Source organism: Pundamilia nyererei, unplaced genomic scaffold (genome assembly GCF_000239375.1).
Source record: "Pundamilia nyererei isolate P.nyererei 1_Seehausen unplaced genomic scaffold, PunNye1.0 scaffold00024, whole genome shotgun sequence".
NCBI classification, from domain to species: domain Eukaryota; kingdom Metazoa; phylum Chordata; class Actinopteri; order Cichliformes; family Cichlidae; genus Pundamilia; species Pundamilia nyererei.
This window is the reverse complement of record NW_005187425.1, coordinates 4,620,190-4,636,723: the sequence shown is the minus strand read 5'-3', so window position 1 is coordinate 4,636,723 and position 16,534 is coordinate 4,620,190. Positions and strand designations below refer to the sequence as shown.

Sequence of the window (16,534 nt, the reverse complement as noted above, 5' to 3'; positions counted from 1 at the left end):
ATATATATTACTGTAAGAAGAAATTAAGACGTTTGAAAATCCCACCTGGGCTTTGGGACTTTTTCCACATTATTATTAGGTGGTGTGTGTGTGCTGGGGGTGGGGGGTAGGAATCTGAAATTGCAGATTAATCAATAATGGAAGTTCCAACCCTATCTGGTTCCTTAAAGTATACAAAGAGTTGAGCGGCCTGGAGTGTTTATGTACCGAATTTACTTTTGTTATTGTTAGCAACTTGAAAACCTTGCTGAGTGGCGTTTTTTGTTCTTTTTTTTCTGAAAGTGCAGATGTAGAGCTGAGTGCTAGTTACCTTGACTTGACACTATAGATAGAAACATAGTGAAGTGATTTCAGGCAGAGCTGTCAGCTATGATGTATGTGTGACTGCAGATGCTGATGAAAGGCGTGTCTCACAGTATTTGATCTGATGTTTCTCGCCTGCTTTTATAATGTGGTAAATCGAATGTCATGTCTTGTCAGTGGCAGGACTCTTGTGGTATACCTCTACAGCTTTGTGCAGGTGTGAATAGGGTACACCACTCAAAAGTGGAATCTTTCTTTGGTGTGAAGCCACCTCTTGTTTGGATGTGGGCCCTTTCGAATTATCCCTTTTATCATGTTTGGCACTATGTCTAAAAACAATATGGGCTTTCTGCAGTTATGTAATGCAGTATCACAGTTCTGGGAATTGCCCTTAAAATAGAGTTGCCAGTGATCTTGTATCATCATTGCTGTCTGAGTGCTCTCTCCCTCTTACCCTCTCAATCCACCACCTCTCCTCTCCTTTTGCTCTTTTTCTTTACTACTCCCACTCCTAATTCTCCCTCCCTCTGCTTGCCCCTTTTCCTCTGCTCTCCTCCTTTCCTGTCCTCCCCACCTTAGCTCCTGCTGGGTCCCACTCTCCCTATCTCCCCCCCTCTCTCGTTCTCAGTTGTGGATTTGGCATATGCATAGAGCTGAGGCAGGGCTGGCTTTTAAGAAAAGGCGTGTCTAAAGCATCAGATTTTTTTTTTCCTCCTACTTGGAGCTTCCTTCAGGGGTCCAACATATGAATCTCTTTCCAGCTGCAGAAACCAAGACCCCCATGCTCTGGACTGAAGTTCTCCCTGAAGGTTTGTAAAGATCAGTTAAAGTCTGACTGGACCCACTTTGCCCACAGATCCACGGGTTAGAGTAGCCCATTATAAAGCATTAAAAACTAGTTTTTATCTCCTAATTAGGTTTTTGAGCCCTTAATCAACAGGTTTATTATAGTACAGGATATACAGCTTAGGCGGCTGTGCTGAGTTTCAAGGAAGTAGCTTGGCTGTATGCAAATAACCTCAAAGATTTGCTATAGGGCTGGCTTGAATTTATGTACGAGGCCTGTGTTGTGCATAGCCTGGTTGCATGGGGTTGCGTGCAGGCACTTACTGAAATCCTCTGATGGGGTTTTGCTGAAAATTTCCCCCAAAAATGGCTGAAACAGCATTAATGTCTGCCGTAGTACAGTTGACCCGGGTTTGTGGAAAACCTTTTTTTGTACTTGTAGGTCTGCTGATTGAACAATGAGCTGTGTGTATGCAGACTGAATCAAAAGAGTTGACCTTGTGGGCTTTTTACATGCACAGGTTCTTGTATGTGCACTGCACACACCAGGAAAGTTGAGGGCTGTATAGAGGCTGCCGGCTGTGCTTTCTCGCCAAAGCTGTCAGATGCGTGTGTCAAATTATTCTGACCAGTTAAAAAGTGATTTGACTCTGGGGGGGGGGACAAAACGAAACACATCCAATTAGAAATATTCAGCCTTTCTATTTTTGACGTTGTGGCACAGGAAGTGTAAGAAAAGGTTGCCCTTTAGTCAGTGGTTAAAGTGTGAAATCCCACAGCTTAGACTGACGAGCAGACTTCAGTTACAGGTAGGCGTTGGAGCCGAGCCTTCAAGACATGCATGCCAACCAAATTATTCTTTTTCAGTGCAATGTGACACTGATGTGCGCCTTTAAGAGTGAATGTATGTCACCATATAATTGGCCACGACATTTTCCTCACCGTTCTTGCGGAAATATGGAGCCATTTGAAACACAAACACCACCTTTTTCTGCACCTGCAAATTTGCAGCTCGGCGCATTTGTTTTTTGAGTTAACTTTTTTCCCCTCTTCCTTACATGTGTGACTTCATGTTGCCCGCTTGCAATCTCGCAGATATTCAAATGTCTCTGGCTGAATTCAGACTAGATAAGTCGAACATTTGCGATCATCCCAATATAACTTTAGGTTCTAAAAATACATGCCGGTCAGGGAGCAGAGACTCTACTCATGCACCCACATGTGGGCCTGGCTGAAGCAGGAGCATGGTTACTCCTGCCGTCACTGCTTGCTTCTCACTGTCAAGGCCATCTGTCACAACATGCACGCACATACTGGCCAGCACCCCTCCCCTGTTCTCCTGTCTATCCATAACTACAATCACACTCTTATAATGGCGTGGACTAAAACTTTTCTCAACCCTTTCACTCATGTCTGCATTCTTGAAGTTGTGCTGTAATGGCAAATTCTTTTAAGCAGTCCTTTCCTTTAAAAGCTTTAGTTCTGACGCTGGGAGCCTTGGTAGTAGCTCCCTCTTGATTTCCTGCAGATTGTACATTTCCTTGACTGCTTGAACAGATATTTACCCAAATATCATTGCAATGGGCTTTCCAGCAGAGAGACTTGAAGGCGTGTACAGAAACAATATAGATGATGTAGTACGGTAAGTGTGATCTCGGTAAAGGGTAATATAACAAACATGCAGTTTATCCTGCAGTACATGAGTTTATTCGTTTTGCTCTAGCACTTTGATCTCATATCGATCTAATGATTTTATTATTTTTCTGCGGACAGGTTTTTGGATTCAAAGCATAAAAACCACTACAAAATCTACAACCTGTAAGTTTCTACATTTTGTTTGCATCTGAGCTCATCCTTGTTTACTTACCAGCTTCCTCTTGTGTGATTGCTAACTGGAGTTTTCTGGGGGGGATTTTCTTGACATTTCAGCTGTGCAGAAAGACACTACGATACTGCCAAATTTAACTGCAGAGGTAGGCTGCTTCACGTTTTCTATAAATGCTGTTTTTAAGAAATAAAAGCTCTGCTGAAGGCCTGATGACGCACAAGGTCGTCAGATCTCTCAAAATACTCAGCATCTCCCTGCCCACCTTGTCTATGCTGACCTGTTTGCACTGTCTCTCCCCCCCCCCCCCCTTCTCTAATCACAACTTTGCGTGGGCTTGCATCCCGCCACACCTCAGTTGCACAGTACCCCTTCGAAGACCATAACCCTCCTCAGCTGGAGCTTATTAAGCCGTTTTGTGAAGACCTGGACCAGTGGCTCAGTGAGGATGACAATCACGTGGCGGCCATCCACTGTAAGGCCGGGAAGGGCCGCACCGGAGTCATGATCTGCGCGTATCTCCTCCATCGTGGAAAATTTCAGGAGGCCCAAGAAGCACTTGACTTTTATGGGGAGGTCAGGACAAGGGACAAGAAGGTGAGATCACGAAACAAATGCTTTCAATTCAGAAGGCTTTATTACTTTTTAGAGCAGTTGCATCAAGCAGGGCAGTGACTGATGAGCCACATCCTGCTTAATTGGTTTCAAATTGAAAGTAAATTTCATGTTCAAGCTAAGAAAAAGAGAGGGAGACCATACAAGATGACTGAGTTGATTTTCACTAATAATTATCAAGGTTGCAAAGATTTGAACACACATAGAAAACAAAGATTTGAACACACATAGAAAACAAAGATTTGAACACACATAGAAAACAGAAGGATAATTTCAGGCACCAGTGCTCTGTTTTAAGAAGTAATACATATTAAACGGATAAACTCGAAGGTGATCTCATGTTGCGTCCTGCGTCCCTCATCTGCGTCAAAACCACGGATGTCAAATTCATTTTGCATTGTGGGCCACATGCAGATACGGCCTACTTAAGTGTGCCAAACCAGTGAAACTCCCTTTTCTGTCAGTCTAAAAAAGTTTCACTACACATTTAATCTGCGAGATATTTTAACATAAGTAATAGTACTGTAGTTTCATCAACACATCTCAGTTTTACTACATGATTAAAAAATGCTGCTTTGAGCTTAAAATGTAAGAAAAAGACTGTCCTGTAATTATAAAATGAAAAATATTTATTTTCTTTTTGCTGTAATCCGACTTTAAAATCATACATTTCTATAGTAGATAGTGACTGATTGGGAGCTTTCTGTTATTTGTTTATCTGTTACTTATTTACAGTGGTTTAGTATGACTGGCTGTGGGGGGAAAGCCATAAAACTTATAAAATACACTTAAAAGTCTCAAATTCATGTCATCCTTTCAATTTTTTTCAAAGCCGTCCAGTGGGCCAGAGTGGACTCTTTTCCGTGCCAATTCCAGCCCCTGGGCTTTATGTTTGGCACCCCTGGATTAAACATTGTTGCTTTTGTTTGCAGGGAGTAACGATCCCGAGCCAGCGTCGCTACGTCTACTACTACAGCTACCTACTGAAGCACCAGCTGGAGTACAAGCCGGTGGCATTGCTCTTCCACAAAATGGTGTTCGAGACTCTCCCTATGTTCAGCGGGGGCACCTGCAGTGAGTCACGCTCATGTTCAACTTCAACTCCAATCTAGGGCGTAGGCATGCATACCGCTGTTCAGACAGAGCGAGGGCCTTGCATGTATGGTGCACCGTGGGGCTAACCCACACTGCAGCGTAGCACCGTAGGGCATTGCAGGTCATCTGTGGTGGAGCCAAGTTGTCCTCTGCTGTTTCTTTTTTTTTTTTTTAATAGCCTTGTTGAGTACAGCTGAATTTCGTGCTGTATTTAACTAACAAGGGCGGTTTTGTATCGATCAAGTCTGCTTGTTGCTGCTCACAGAAAATCCCGGTGAACCAGATCCCCACTGGTTGTCTTAATAAAAATTTCAGATTTTTTTTTCACAGGAGCCTTTTAAGATTTTTATTAGCTCCGAAAGCTGCAAAGTCGAGCCATTAATTTAAATTTTTTTTGGCTTCTCTCGAGGGAGAGACTTTTATAGGATTTCATTTTCTATGCTCGCTATCGAGAAGAACTACAGCATGCCCTTCTATAGAGGAGAGCGCATCCTATAGTAGTAGCTACATAAGCACAGGTTTTACATGTTTTCCTAAGGCCGAACCAGGAAGTAACTTAAAGTCGAGAGGAATTTAGATGGCAGTAATTTTAGCAAACAATAGCGCAGCACTCAGTAAGTCACTGACGGTAACAGCCACTCAGTTATGAGTATTTACATATCACTGCATGTTTGCTCAGAGTTTAATTGATATGACGGCTGTAAAATGTCTGCCAACATTTGCACTTGTTCTCCCCTGTTGACGTAGTGACAAACGCAAGCAGTCCAACCCGTTTGATTTTTTTTTTTAACAGCCGTCAAAACCAAATGCTTACTGCAGTGCTAACATTAGTGATTTCCCCAAATTTCTAAGCAAATAATGTCACTCTTAATTAAATTTCATTCCCTGCGTTTCATTTTTCATGTTCACATGAATGCAGAGTGTTTAGCTGCATGTAGAAAACCTTTTTTTTAGTGTTTAAATAGTGCTCTGTTTTAGCCTGAGGAGGGGGTTAAAAAAAAAGTGAAATAATTCTGCTTATCTGCTCAAATGCATCTGAGTCATACGATGTTGTGTTCTCCTCGTATCTGAATTTGTCCATTTTTAGCTGTCGGTCAGAAAAAGCAACCTCTCCTTCCTTCATGTCTGTGACTTCTTTACCCTAACACGTGACTGTGCTGCAAACCCCTGACTGTATCGATCCTTCTTTTTTTTCCCTGCTAACCCTCTGCTTAAAAAGGCCCTATTCTGAGTTTGACGTCTTCGTATGTGCATCGCTTTTTTTCTGTTTTGCGGTTTGTTTTTCTAGCTTTTCTAGTTCTTAGCTCACTGCAGTGATAAAATAGAAACCAGTTTAATTGCTAGAAACTGCTCAATGTCAAACACTTCTCTCTTTATTTCCACCAAAGAAAACTGACGCATTTTGGTCGTTTGATTTTCAGCAATTTCAAAGTTCCCCGTTTGTTTCTTCCTCTTTGTGTTTCTCATGTGCACACTAGGTGCCTTGTCAAACGTTTTTGTAAGATGCACAACTCCGCTTTGAAGCCACGGATTGAATGTTGTTGTTAAGAAAAGCTATGTAGATGTAAATATTTGTGTAGAGCTCTTGTGTTTTGTACCTGCTGTGCTGTCAAGCCCCTGACAGGCCAGCCAGGCCCTGTTTGTGATAATCTCCTTCTTTCTCTCTAAGGGGACAGTACCATTAAAAACAGGAGCGAGCCGACCCCTCAGGGCTTCAAGAAAGGGAATTGGCATTGGGGTAAATGAGCCTTTCATCCATTATTATTTTTTCACTCATTTGTTTTTATATGGCCCCAGAGATCCAGAAGGCAGGAGCAGTCTGAGGTAGACATGTTGCTTAGCAGGAAAGGAAAAGCTTAGGGGCACATGAAGTCATCTCCAGCACCACCCTCCACCCTGACAGGAAGAAGAAAGGGTTAAAATTCTTCTAAATGCAACGTGTTGTGCTGGTCCAAGACCAAACCAATGACTGTCTATCAGAATAGGGTCCTGTGTCTCTGGTTCTGGGTCTATTTGGGTGTTACATTTTGTGGCCTGTTAACTTTCCCTTTCTCCTCCTTAATTTTAATATAATGTTTTATCACTTTTTTTTTTCACTTACTCAGTGGGTGGGAGGTGGTGGTGTGCTGTGCCATTTTCTTTTGTCAAACTCATGTAATAACACTTGTATCCTGTCTCGCCCTCCTGATTTACTCTCTCCTCCACTGTCGCTCACTCTTATTGTGCTTTCTGTCTCTTCTCTCCCACTCCCCCCTTCCCCCTCTCACAAATCTCACCCATCGTGCTCCTCACCCCTGTACAACGTCAACACTTTTTCCAGATCCCCAGTTTGTGGTGTACCAGCTGAAAGTGAAGATTCACACATCGAACCCCGCTCACACACGGCGCGAGGACAAGCATATGTTTTTTGAATTTCCCCAGCCGCTCCCAGTCTGCGGAGACATCAAAGTGGAGTTCTTCCATAAACAGAATAAGATGTTGAAGAAGGTTAGTTGTCTGTGTTTGGGAGATTTCATTGCGGCTTCATTTGCTCAGTCTAATTTAGGAGCTTATTTCAGCCACTGTATGCCATAAAGTGACTAGGTCACAGAACGATAAGACGACTAAGCATTTTCACACTTGGCAGGGTGCCAGCAATTACGGTTTTATTGCCACAGTTCTCACAAATAAACCAAAAATCAAAAATGTGGTATTTTTAATATCTTGGGTCTCTGTGCTGCAGGCCAGTTTTGTCCCAAAAACTATTAAAAACAGATCAATTAGGCACACCATTGGCATGTTCCTTCAGGACCACAAGCAGGGCAACCAGTTTATTTTGAGGTAAATCCCTCATTCGCTGTCCTGCTGCCATAAATACTGAAATTTATATTAACCCACAGCTGAAAATAGACCCCAAAAAATGCACTGTTTACTCCTGTTAGTAGTGTTTGCTAAAAACGACACTGGTTAAATGCTCGCTAATTTCCTAAAATGGCTGGGTGCAGTTTTTAACAAACGCTTCTGAAACAGGAGTAGAATAGTGCATTGGTAGAAAGAAATGTACTGGGTGCACAGCAGTTGAAAAATACTTAAACTGACTAGTGCAAGGCTGGCTTTTCTCTGAATTTGTTGACAGTAAAAAATGGACCATCAGCCTTAGCTAGAACAACTGATTTTGGAAAGAAGCATAATCAAAAACCTGTAAAGTTTCCTTTCAATACTTCATTCACTCAATCTGTTGTAACCTCTCCCCCTCCAGGACAAAATGTTTCATTTTTGGGTGAACACTTTCTTCATCCCTGGACCAGAGGAGGGTGGGGACAAGATGGAGAACGGGGCAGTTAACAGTTTAGAGAGCCAGCAGGGGCCACCAGGGCAGGGTCTTCCGGGACAGGGACCTGGACCAGGCCGACCGGGACTGGGTCAACTGCAAAGTGCCGAGTGCAAGGACAACTGCAGAGAAAACTACAGGGAGGAGAAGAAGGAAAGCAGCAAAGAAAGCGACAGGGACAAGGACTATCTCATCCTGACACTTAATAAGAACGACTTGGACAAGGCCAACAAAGACAAAGCTAACCGCTACTTCTCACCAAACTTCAAAGTAAGTGCTGTAATCTTTCTGCTGTTGAATAACCGTATATCTGCTGTCAGTTCACTTTGCATTTTTAAACTGAAAAGAGCAGCGACGAGACTTGTTTGTGATCATCTCGTCTTGGTTTCCAGGTGAAGTTGTACTTTACGAAAACCGTGGAGGAGCCGAACTCCGAGGCTAGTACTTCAACATCAGTCACCCCCGACGTTAGCGACAATGAGCCAGACCATTATCGATACTCTGACACCACTGACTCAGATCCGGAAAATGAACCTTTTGATGAAGAGCAGCACACACAAATCACAAAAGTGTGAACTCTTTTTAAACAAGAAAAAGGAAGAAATTATACAGCAGAAAAAAAGGAGAAAACTTGAATATAAACTCAAAAGAAGAACCTTTGTCCCTTCCCTCCCCCAGACGGCAATAGAATATCATCATGTCAAATGCCAATTTTAGGGGGAAAAAAGATGAAATATCCTGACCAATATATTGTTTTGTTTTGTTTTTTTCTCTCTCTGGCACGACCATGAACCATGTGCGAGGTATTGACACTGTTGCCCCATGGGAAAAGGTGCTGTAGCTATAAAACTGTGTTTATATATATATACATACATATATGTATATACATATATACATGCATATATAACAAACTTTTTCGTGTCAAAGACAATGGAAAGAGTACCACAATCAGGAGATGGGAGTTGAAGTGTGGGAGAAGCTAGAATGATATACGAGGACTATGCTGCTCTTCTCCTGTTTAAACCAAGGCCAGTGCTGCAGTCACTTTGTTTCACTCCCTCTCTTCTCCTCTCATCTTTTACTCTCCCCCACCCTCCATCCTCTCCTCCTTCCTATATTCCTTTACTGTGAATGCTTCTTGTGCTCTTTGCAGGCTGTCTCACGTGACTTTTGGCCTTTGTGCAGTGCAAACTGCATGCGGGCAGTGGGTTGGGGGTGGGCGGGGGTTATAAAGAGGCTGTGATGATGTCTAAAGCATTGCCATTCCTGTTCCCACTGTGTATATGTTAAATTATGCAGAACAAGGCATCCCATGTAATTGTTAATGTTTTTTTTATCCTAAGATAATAAAAATATAATACACAAAACAGCAGGGAGACAAGTGTTTGCAATAATGTTGACACTACATTTCAAGGACAATGGTGAATTTGCATGTATTAGAATTGGCGTCCATCCCTAATAAATGTATGCAATGTTGTCTTTTTTTTTTTTTCTTTTTGATAATGAAAGCAGCTTTGAGATTCTTCTGCGTGGGGTTTCCCGCTGCTTTGAGTCATGCTCACAAAATTACATCACAGCTTTATGTAATAGAGCTGCTGTTTTCCGTTAATGAAAATCATGCAGAATGAAAATGAATTTCCAAAGTGAATTTTTGTCATTGGGCGTCGCGGCTAGTGCGGTCTTCTAACTTGACACCGCTGCTGTCAAATGAAGTCGTAATTTTAAATGACGGTACCCAGACCCTGTAATCTAAATTTTTAGCATGTGTGAGACGGGACTTTAGTGCAGAGCGCTGTCCCTGGTGAGAAGGGGGAGGGAAAAAAAATGCTGTAAAGCAGGTTGTCGTTGGAGCTGTGTTAACAGTAACTTCCTGCTTTAAAGGTCAGTGCTGCAAATAGCGAGTGGGACCTGAGTTAGGGAAGTGATGGAACGATTGTTGTTAGAAGTTCAACTGATGGCGAAAAGCCCACTTTAAACAAATAACACTGAGTGGAACCAGGGAGCTGCGAGCATCTAATGGCAGTGTAGTGGTGAGAAAAAGCAGAAATTGGTTGATTATATTTGGAAACATTGTTGCCGATTGGAGTTTGTGCAACCTCGCTTTCGTGGTTTTTACATTTTTGCCAAGTACCAGTAGATTTTTCTGAGAAGCAAACTGACCTCTGAACCCTAATAACAACATTAACATTTATGAGCCAAAGCAGCCCGACTTCATACCAGAGTATCAGCGCTGCATGTGGAGTGGCTTCTGCTGGTTAATAAAGGCGTTCTCCATATGAAATGAGCAGAGGAAGGAAAGGCTGCCAGCCCAGGAGGGAGGTGTGCGAGGCCTCTGGTAGTCGAGCCTGCTCTGCTTGCAGGCTTGTGTGGTTCCCCAAATGAAAGGGTAATAGGATTAACAAGCATGTTGCTGTGATAGCAGTGCAGAAAGTGGCAAGACCCTGGCTAAAGCTTGGCCCAAAGTCTCCTGATAATAAAATAAAGTATGAATTAAACATATATTTTAAAAATTGTTCCACCCCCGGGGGCTGGCAGTCGCATAATCCCCTACTGCTCTATTAAGACTCGGTGCCCGGCTCTTTCGTGTTGATAGAGACATCAAAGCCAACCAGCGCAGCGTCAAATGAGACAGGCAGCAGTCGCAGGGGCCCAACTGTAATTGGTTGAGCCGAGAAGGAGGGAGAGACTCTGGTAGATTAATAATGAATGTGCTGTGCTGGGCTGAGAGACCAGAGAGATGCCTCAGCTCTCCACAGGCACACAAGACTGAAGCGAACCAAGAGCCGTGACTTCAGCCGAGTTTGAGAGTCCAGCTCTTTGCTTCTGATTGCTACTCTCATCACTTAAACACTCCAGAAACTGCACCTGAAATATGAATCGAAATGTATTGCCTCATTTGAATGTCTTGAGGGCTGGCTCCTCAGAAAAAATGTTTGATTTCCCCCACATTACCATCTCTCAAGAGGTGAGGCACCAATGGAGAAGCAGGAGATTTGGAGGAATGTTTGCTTTGCATAACGTGAATGTGAATTTTCCTTCCGACATGTGGATTAAACAGTACATTATACATCCAGCAGAACAAAGATGGAAGATGATACAGCGTTTGCGGATATGATGTGGAAAAACGGCCAAGCCGTGGACAGGAGGTGTTGGTTTGTTACAGTTAGAATCAGCTGGTAAAGACTCCCAAAGTTGGATAACTAGCCGTATTGATGGATGTGTTTATGCTTATCCTGAACCTAAGACTAATTAATTAAGAATAATTAAGAGATCTGTACACCTTGGTGCTAATTTTTCCAGGTGGTCACTTCCAGTATTGCAATGAAAATAGAAATCCCAGCTGCCCAAAAAATATTTGTCTCACATAACAGAGAAAAACTGATTTTAATCTATAGAGGTACAATCTTCTTACTACTTAGATAAAAGGTGTGTGTGTGTGTGTGTGTGTGTGTAAGTTGTTTGATTAAACTGAATATATTATCCTAATAGTATAAAGATGTTAATCTCAAATGTAGCTTAATGGCTTGATGTTAAGATCCTGGGTTGAACCCCATTTTGCCTTTAGAGCTGTCTTAAAGGTACAGTAAGTATTTTTTCAGGTTACGTGATAGAAAGAAGTGATTGCTGTACTCATAAATATGCATTGATTAGTGTATAATTACATCTTCTAACACATGATGTGTTCTCATAAACTCAGAATTAATCCATTAAAAGTAAGGCGTGGGCAGTAGTTTATTTTATTATAGTTTTATTATAGCCTATAATTTTAGGCTCAAGTTTCCAACGATGTTAAATCCACTTCAAGGAAGGTTTCACTGATGGCCACTAACAGTGTCAAAACACTGTGCACTTGAATTGTGAAGGGCAAGGAAACAGAATGCGGTTGACTCTGCAATTTACTGACATCTAGTTGTGAGACTTTACACACTGTACCTTTAACTCTTTATAGCTTAGATTCAACAAGGTGCTGGAAAAAGTCTCCAGAGATTTTGGTCCATATTGATAGCATCACGTAGTTGGTGCAGATTTGCCATAGGCATGTTCAAGAAATCACTGTGAGATGATTTGAGCTTTGTGGTCTTCTGCTGCTGTAGCCCATCCAAGTTTGACATCCTGTGCATTCAGATATGCTCCTATGCATACCTTGGTTGTATCAAGTGCCTTCCTTTTACCTCGAAGCAATCTGCCCGTTCCCCTGCGACCTCTAAAATCAACAAGGCATTTTCATTCATTTCAGAGAACTGCCATTCACGGAATATTTCCTCTTTTTTGGACCATTTTCTGTAAAATCTAGAGATGGTTGTGTGGGAAAATCCCAGCAGATCAGTGGTTTCTGAAATACTCATACCAGCACAGCTGGCGTCACTGACAATGCCACCTTAAATCATCTCTCTTCTCCATTCTGATGCTTGTTTTAAACTTCAGCAGGTCGTATTAACGATGTCTGCCTGCTGTTGCTGCCATGTGAGTCCCTGATTAGATATTTGCGATAACAAGCAGTTGAACAGATGTACCTAATTTATATTTTACTTCCTAGATTAGATAATTAGTGACTAATTAAGGAATTCATTCAGTGAACTTTGCTCTTCAGTACACATTTTAACCAATAAAAATGGTGTACAATGGTGAATAAAAATGCTACAGGGAGGACCTAAAGAGAAAAGTGGGGGAAAAACAGCTTAAATCTCCGGGAGCTCTTGTGACAGACCCCAGAACCTGCAAAATGACAACCAGGTGAATACTTCTGCACCGAGATGTGTCTAAACGATGATACTGAATCAGAATTATACATCAAATGTTCATGAACCTTTTGGGGTTTTTTCAGGCTGTCACAATATTGACTCAATAAGACCGTGTAATATGTCTTTCTTTTTTTTAATTGACATTTAATTATATTTATTTTGCGGCATGTATGGCCTTCCACAGTCTAAGCCTCTAACTACTGTGAAAAAAGGGGGAGGTAAAGAAGCTAACACCAAAATACAGAGATTTAAGCATAGTATTATGATGAAATGACAGAGGGGAGGGTGGGGGTCAGTTTGGCCTACAAAGAGAAGTTAAGTCCAAGCTGGTAACCCCATTTCCCTTCCATCTGTTGGTAGCAGTTGTAGAGCATGGCTGCACTCACCAGGACCTGGCAACCCATCCCCCAAGCCCTCTTTCTCTGGCTGACTGCACAGCTGTGTTGCGTTTGGATTAGGCCAAGAATAAAACAGGAAGTAGAAATTAAACAAAAGCTTAAACACACACACACTCACTCACACACACACACAGGCGCTGTAAGTTACCAAAGACTCAGCAGCAACACGAGTGACAGGCTATGGAAAGAATACACATACTCACACGTGTGGACCATCACAATCTCAAATACACACACACACACACACACATATACATATATGTGTGTGTGTATATATGTATATTTATATGTACACAATGACTGCAGTATGAAAAAGTCACACACTGCCTCCAACAAACTAACATGAGCCCAGGCCAGACCACAAGCTCATGCTCACACCTATGGTCTGTCTGCATCCTTATTGCCTCTTCATGGTGGTCTGCTGTGAGTCGAAACTCCCCCAAATCTATCTTGTAAGTGCCAATATCAAAGTATTTTTTTCTTTCTCATGAGATGACACGTAAACAATATAAGCCCACATACATCGCGCAAATGGGTACGAATGAGATAAAGACAACATAAGTTGCTCCGATTACTTATGCATTCACTCTGATTATTATTCGAGCTGGCTCCCTTCTCCCATTTTTTTAATTAATCCGCCACATTAAAGCTGGAATCCCATCCAGCTTTTCTTTGAAAGGAGATTAAGACAAATATCACAACAGACACTGCATTCGTCAGCATATGATTAAACCTATATTGTCCTTTTTACTCGTTCAAAGTAGGGAAAGGGCCATAAAACACCATAAAACTCAATATATTTTTTGGTCATTATTTCTCTCGTTTGTGAACTTCTGCCGTCTCACTTTCAGCAAATCCTGTGCCTGGTTTCTCTTTTTTTTTTCTTCTTGTGAATGCCCCAAAATAGCCCCTCCGATAGCACACAGGAACTATGGTGAATGAGGAAGTGGAATTAGGAAGAAGAAGGAGACGTTTGGAAACATGTAGCTGTAGGAACGTATGGAGCAGCACGACTTAGCAGGAAACAGTGAAATCCATTAAAGTGCTTCTCGTCATGAGTTTGGACCAGCTGTTAATGAATATACGGTAAATGTTTTCAGATGTAATTTTTACTGTCAAGACCTGAGTCACCTAATGAGTCACACGAGCCCTGCTCTTGTGTGTCTGTGTGTGTCTGAGGGAGAGTTTTTGTTGACATGGATGTGCCAGCATGCTTTGTTAGCCTGTGTGTGTGTGTGTCTGTTTATGTGCGTCTTCATGAATAAGAGAAGCACATGGAAACACTTACTGTATTGCTGTCGCCACTGACCCCTCCCGCTTCCTTAAGATGCATACACACTCACACACACACTCATACTTATTTCTTCTGTGATCAATGAAGAGCACACATGTGTCCAGTGTACTGAATGAGAGTCAACATTCATAGCCTGCAGCAGAAAAAAAACATGAAAGGAAGCGTATCAGCTTTACCATGAGCTACACACACACACATAAATCCCTGCAACGGGAACTTGCATTGTGTGTCACTTAGGAACCCAGCAGTGAAAAGTGCAGGGCTTCTTCATATATCTGTGTGAATTTGTGCATGTGAAACTGTGCGTTCGTATGCCAGAGTATATGCATATATCAAACTTTACTTTGACAGGCTCTGTTCTCTACCTGACTTTTACCCTGAAATCTTAGAGCAGGCGTAATCCTTCCCCCGAGCCTCATCCTTGCTCTTTTCTCTCTCTCCATCTAGTGTCATCAGGAGGGTAATATGAGGCATATGGCTGCTGATGACAGTCCCTAATCCTCACGCTGATAACTGATAGTTACTCGCACGCTCCTCATCCCCATCTCATCCTTATACACCAAGAACAAGGGAGGGAGATGCAAGCACGTCTGCCGATACTCTTTGCTCAGCCTCACCGTCTCTCCACTCTGTGTCTCTCCCAGCTGAGAGTCATTATCTGAAATGACTGATGTGAGAAGGGCTGATGGACAAGAGCGATATTAGTGTTTGTGCTGGAGAGTGAAAGTTGGAAATGGTGCTTCAGAGTTCAGACTTTCGGAGTTCCAGAGAAGAGAAACTGCTTCACGGTACATGAGATATGCGGGGGAGGGGGTATGTAAATACTGTACATCTTGACAGGTTGTAATGATGTAGAGGAAACCCTGACACCCACAAGCTCTAATAGTTTGTAAAGGTCTCTCGATAATAAACACACTCTCTACAAACACAGATGTATATGAATATGCAAAATCTTTAGGGAAAGGACCGTAAACTTTCTGGTTTCCATTGCCGAACGGTGATCACTCATCTTCCAGCTGGCTTCATCTGCACACAGGTAAACAGTCCATGTGCAGAGCACTGGCTCTATTACAGTGTCAAAACCTCAAGCTATGTTTTGACAACATTAACAACTGCACTGTAAGCATGCACCAAACAGGAAATCTGGGCCCAGATTTTTTTTAATCCATTTTCTGGATATGCACTGGCTACAATGAAATCCCCAAACAGTAGTTGGTGCCAACAATGGCCATCAGATGATAGCCAATGGCGTATTAGGCTGCTAAAAAAATGTTTAATTAGACATTAATGATGCAAATTATAAAACCAGCAAACTGTCCCACTGCAAGACAGATGCAGAATTAGTGGTTACCCCCACTTCCACACTTGATTTTTGTCTTCATTGGTTCTGTAGCGTAGCAGTTTACAAAGTCAGTCTCCATAGACTTCCATGTTAAACTGGCCAACTCCATGGCATTAAAAAGCATTTTTACACCCTGCCAGAAAATATAGCTTTCACATCTATGGATAACTTTCCCCTTTATAACAATACTGAGTGGGGTCAAATAAATGCTATAACTCATTCACCTGGTTAGTTATGCTAGGAGCATGACCACATTAACTGGCAGCTGATCAGTAAAATCAGTGTCTGCTAAGCCTCACCTTCACTACTTGCAATCATTAAACTGCACCTCTTCCCTGTGTGTGCCTTTTGGAGCATTTTTAATAATCTGACCAATATTACAGCTTCATCCGAGGTATAGACCATCACAGAAGTTGGTGCTTCAGTTTTGATCAATTAAATTCTAGTGATGATGATGTAATGATAGTTAAACTTACTTAAGTATACTTTCTATACTCGGGCAGCAAAAAACAAATCTCCATGTGTGGTGTATGTACCCTCCATCCCCCATCTAACCCCCAAGTGTTTCCCCAGTCAATTTATATTTACAGCATAGAGGGAGGGAACCCACTGGCAAAACTGGCAATATTTGCATTTACTTGAGCGATAGGGTCTTCTGAGAGTTAGAGGCCTGCAAAAAGTCACGTCACATGACTGCACATTCCTTGATACTTTATTGTTAAATGTTCTGGTGAATAAGTTTCTACGCAAATACAATTCTTTTTTCTCTTTACCAAGAACATGCTGTTGTTTCATGGGTGTATCTGAGTTTAACCATCTGTAAC

The 16,534-nt window shown here is 42.1% G+C and overlaps 1 protein-coding gene across 1 annotated transcript in view; it reads left to right on the top strand.

Moving 5' to 3' along the window:
- The window catches only part of LOC102212492 (phosphatidylinositol 3,4,5-trisphosphate 3-phosphatase and dual-specificity protein phosphatase PTEN-like), an 11,089-nt gene extending 1,689 nt beyond the window's left edge, over positions 1-9,400 (top strand). The window contains exons 2-10 of the mRNA XM_005727479.1: positions 2,647-2,731; positions 2,863-2,907; positions 3,019-3,062; positions 3,273-3,511; positions 4,462-4,603; positions 6,294-6,362; positions 6,945-7,111; positions 7,863-8,204; positions 8,327-9,400. Coding sequence (XP_005727536.1) covers positions 2,647-2,731; positions 2,863-2,907; positions 3,019-3,062; positions 3,273-3,511; positions 4,462-4,603; positions 6,294-6,362; positions 6,945-7,111; positions 7,863-8,204; positions 8,327-8,509 — 1,316 coding nt within the window. The 3' untranslated portion in view covers positions 8,510-9,400. The remainder of the gene's footprint in view (positions 1-2,646; positions 2,732-2,862; positions 2,908-3,018; positions 3,063-3,272; positions 3,512-4,461; positions 4,604-6,293; positions 6,363-6,944; positions 7,112-7,862; positions 8,205-8,326) is intronic.
- Positions 9,401-16,534: the final 7,134 nt, after the last annotated feature.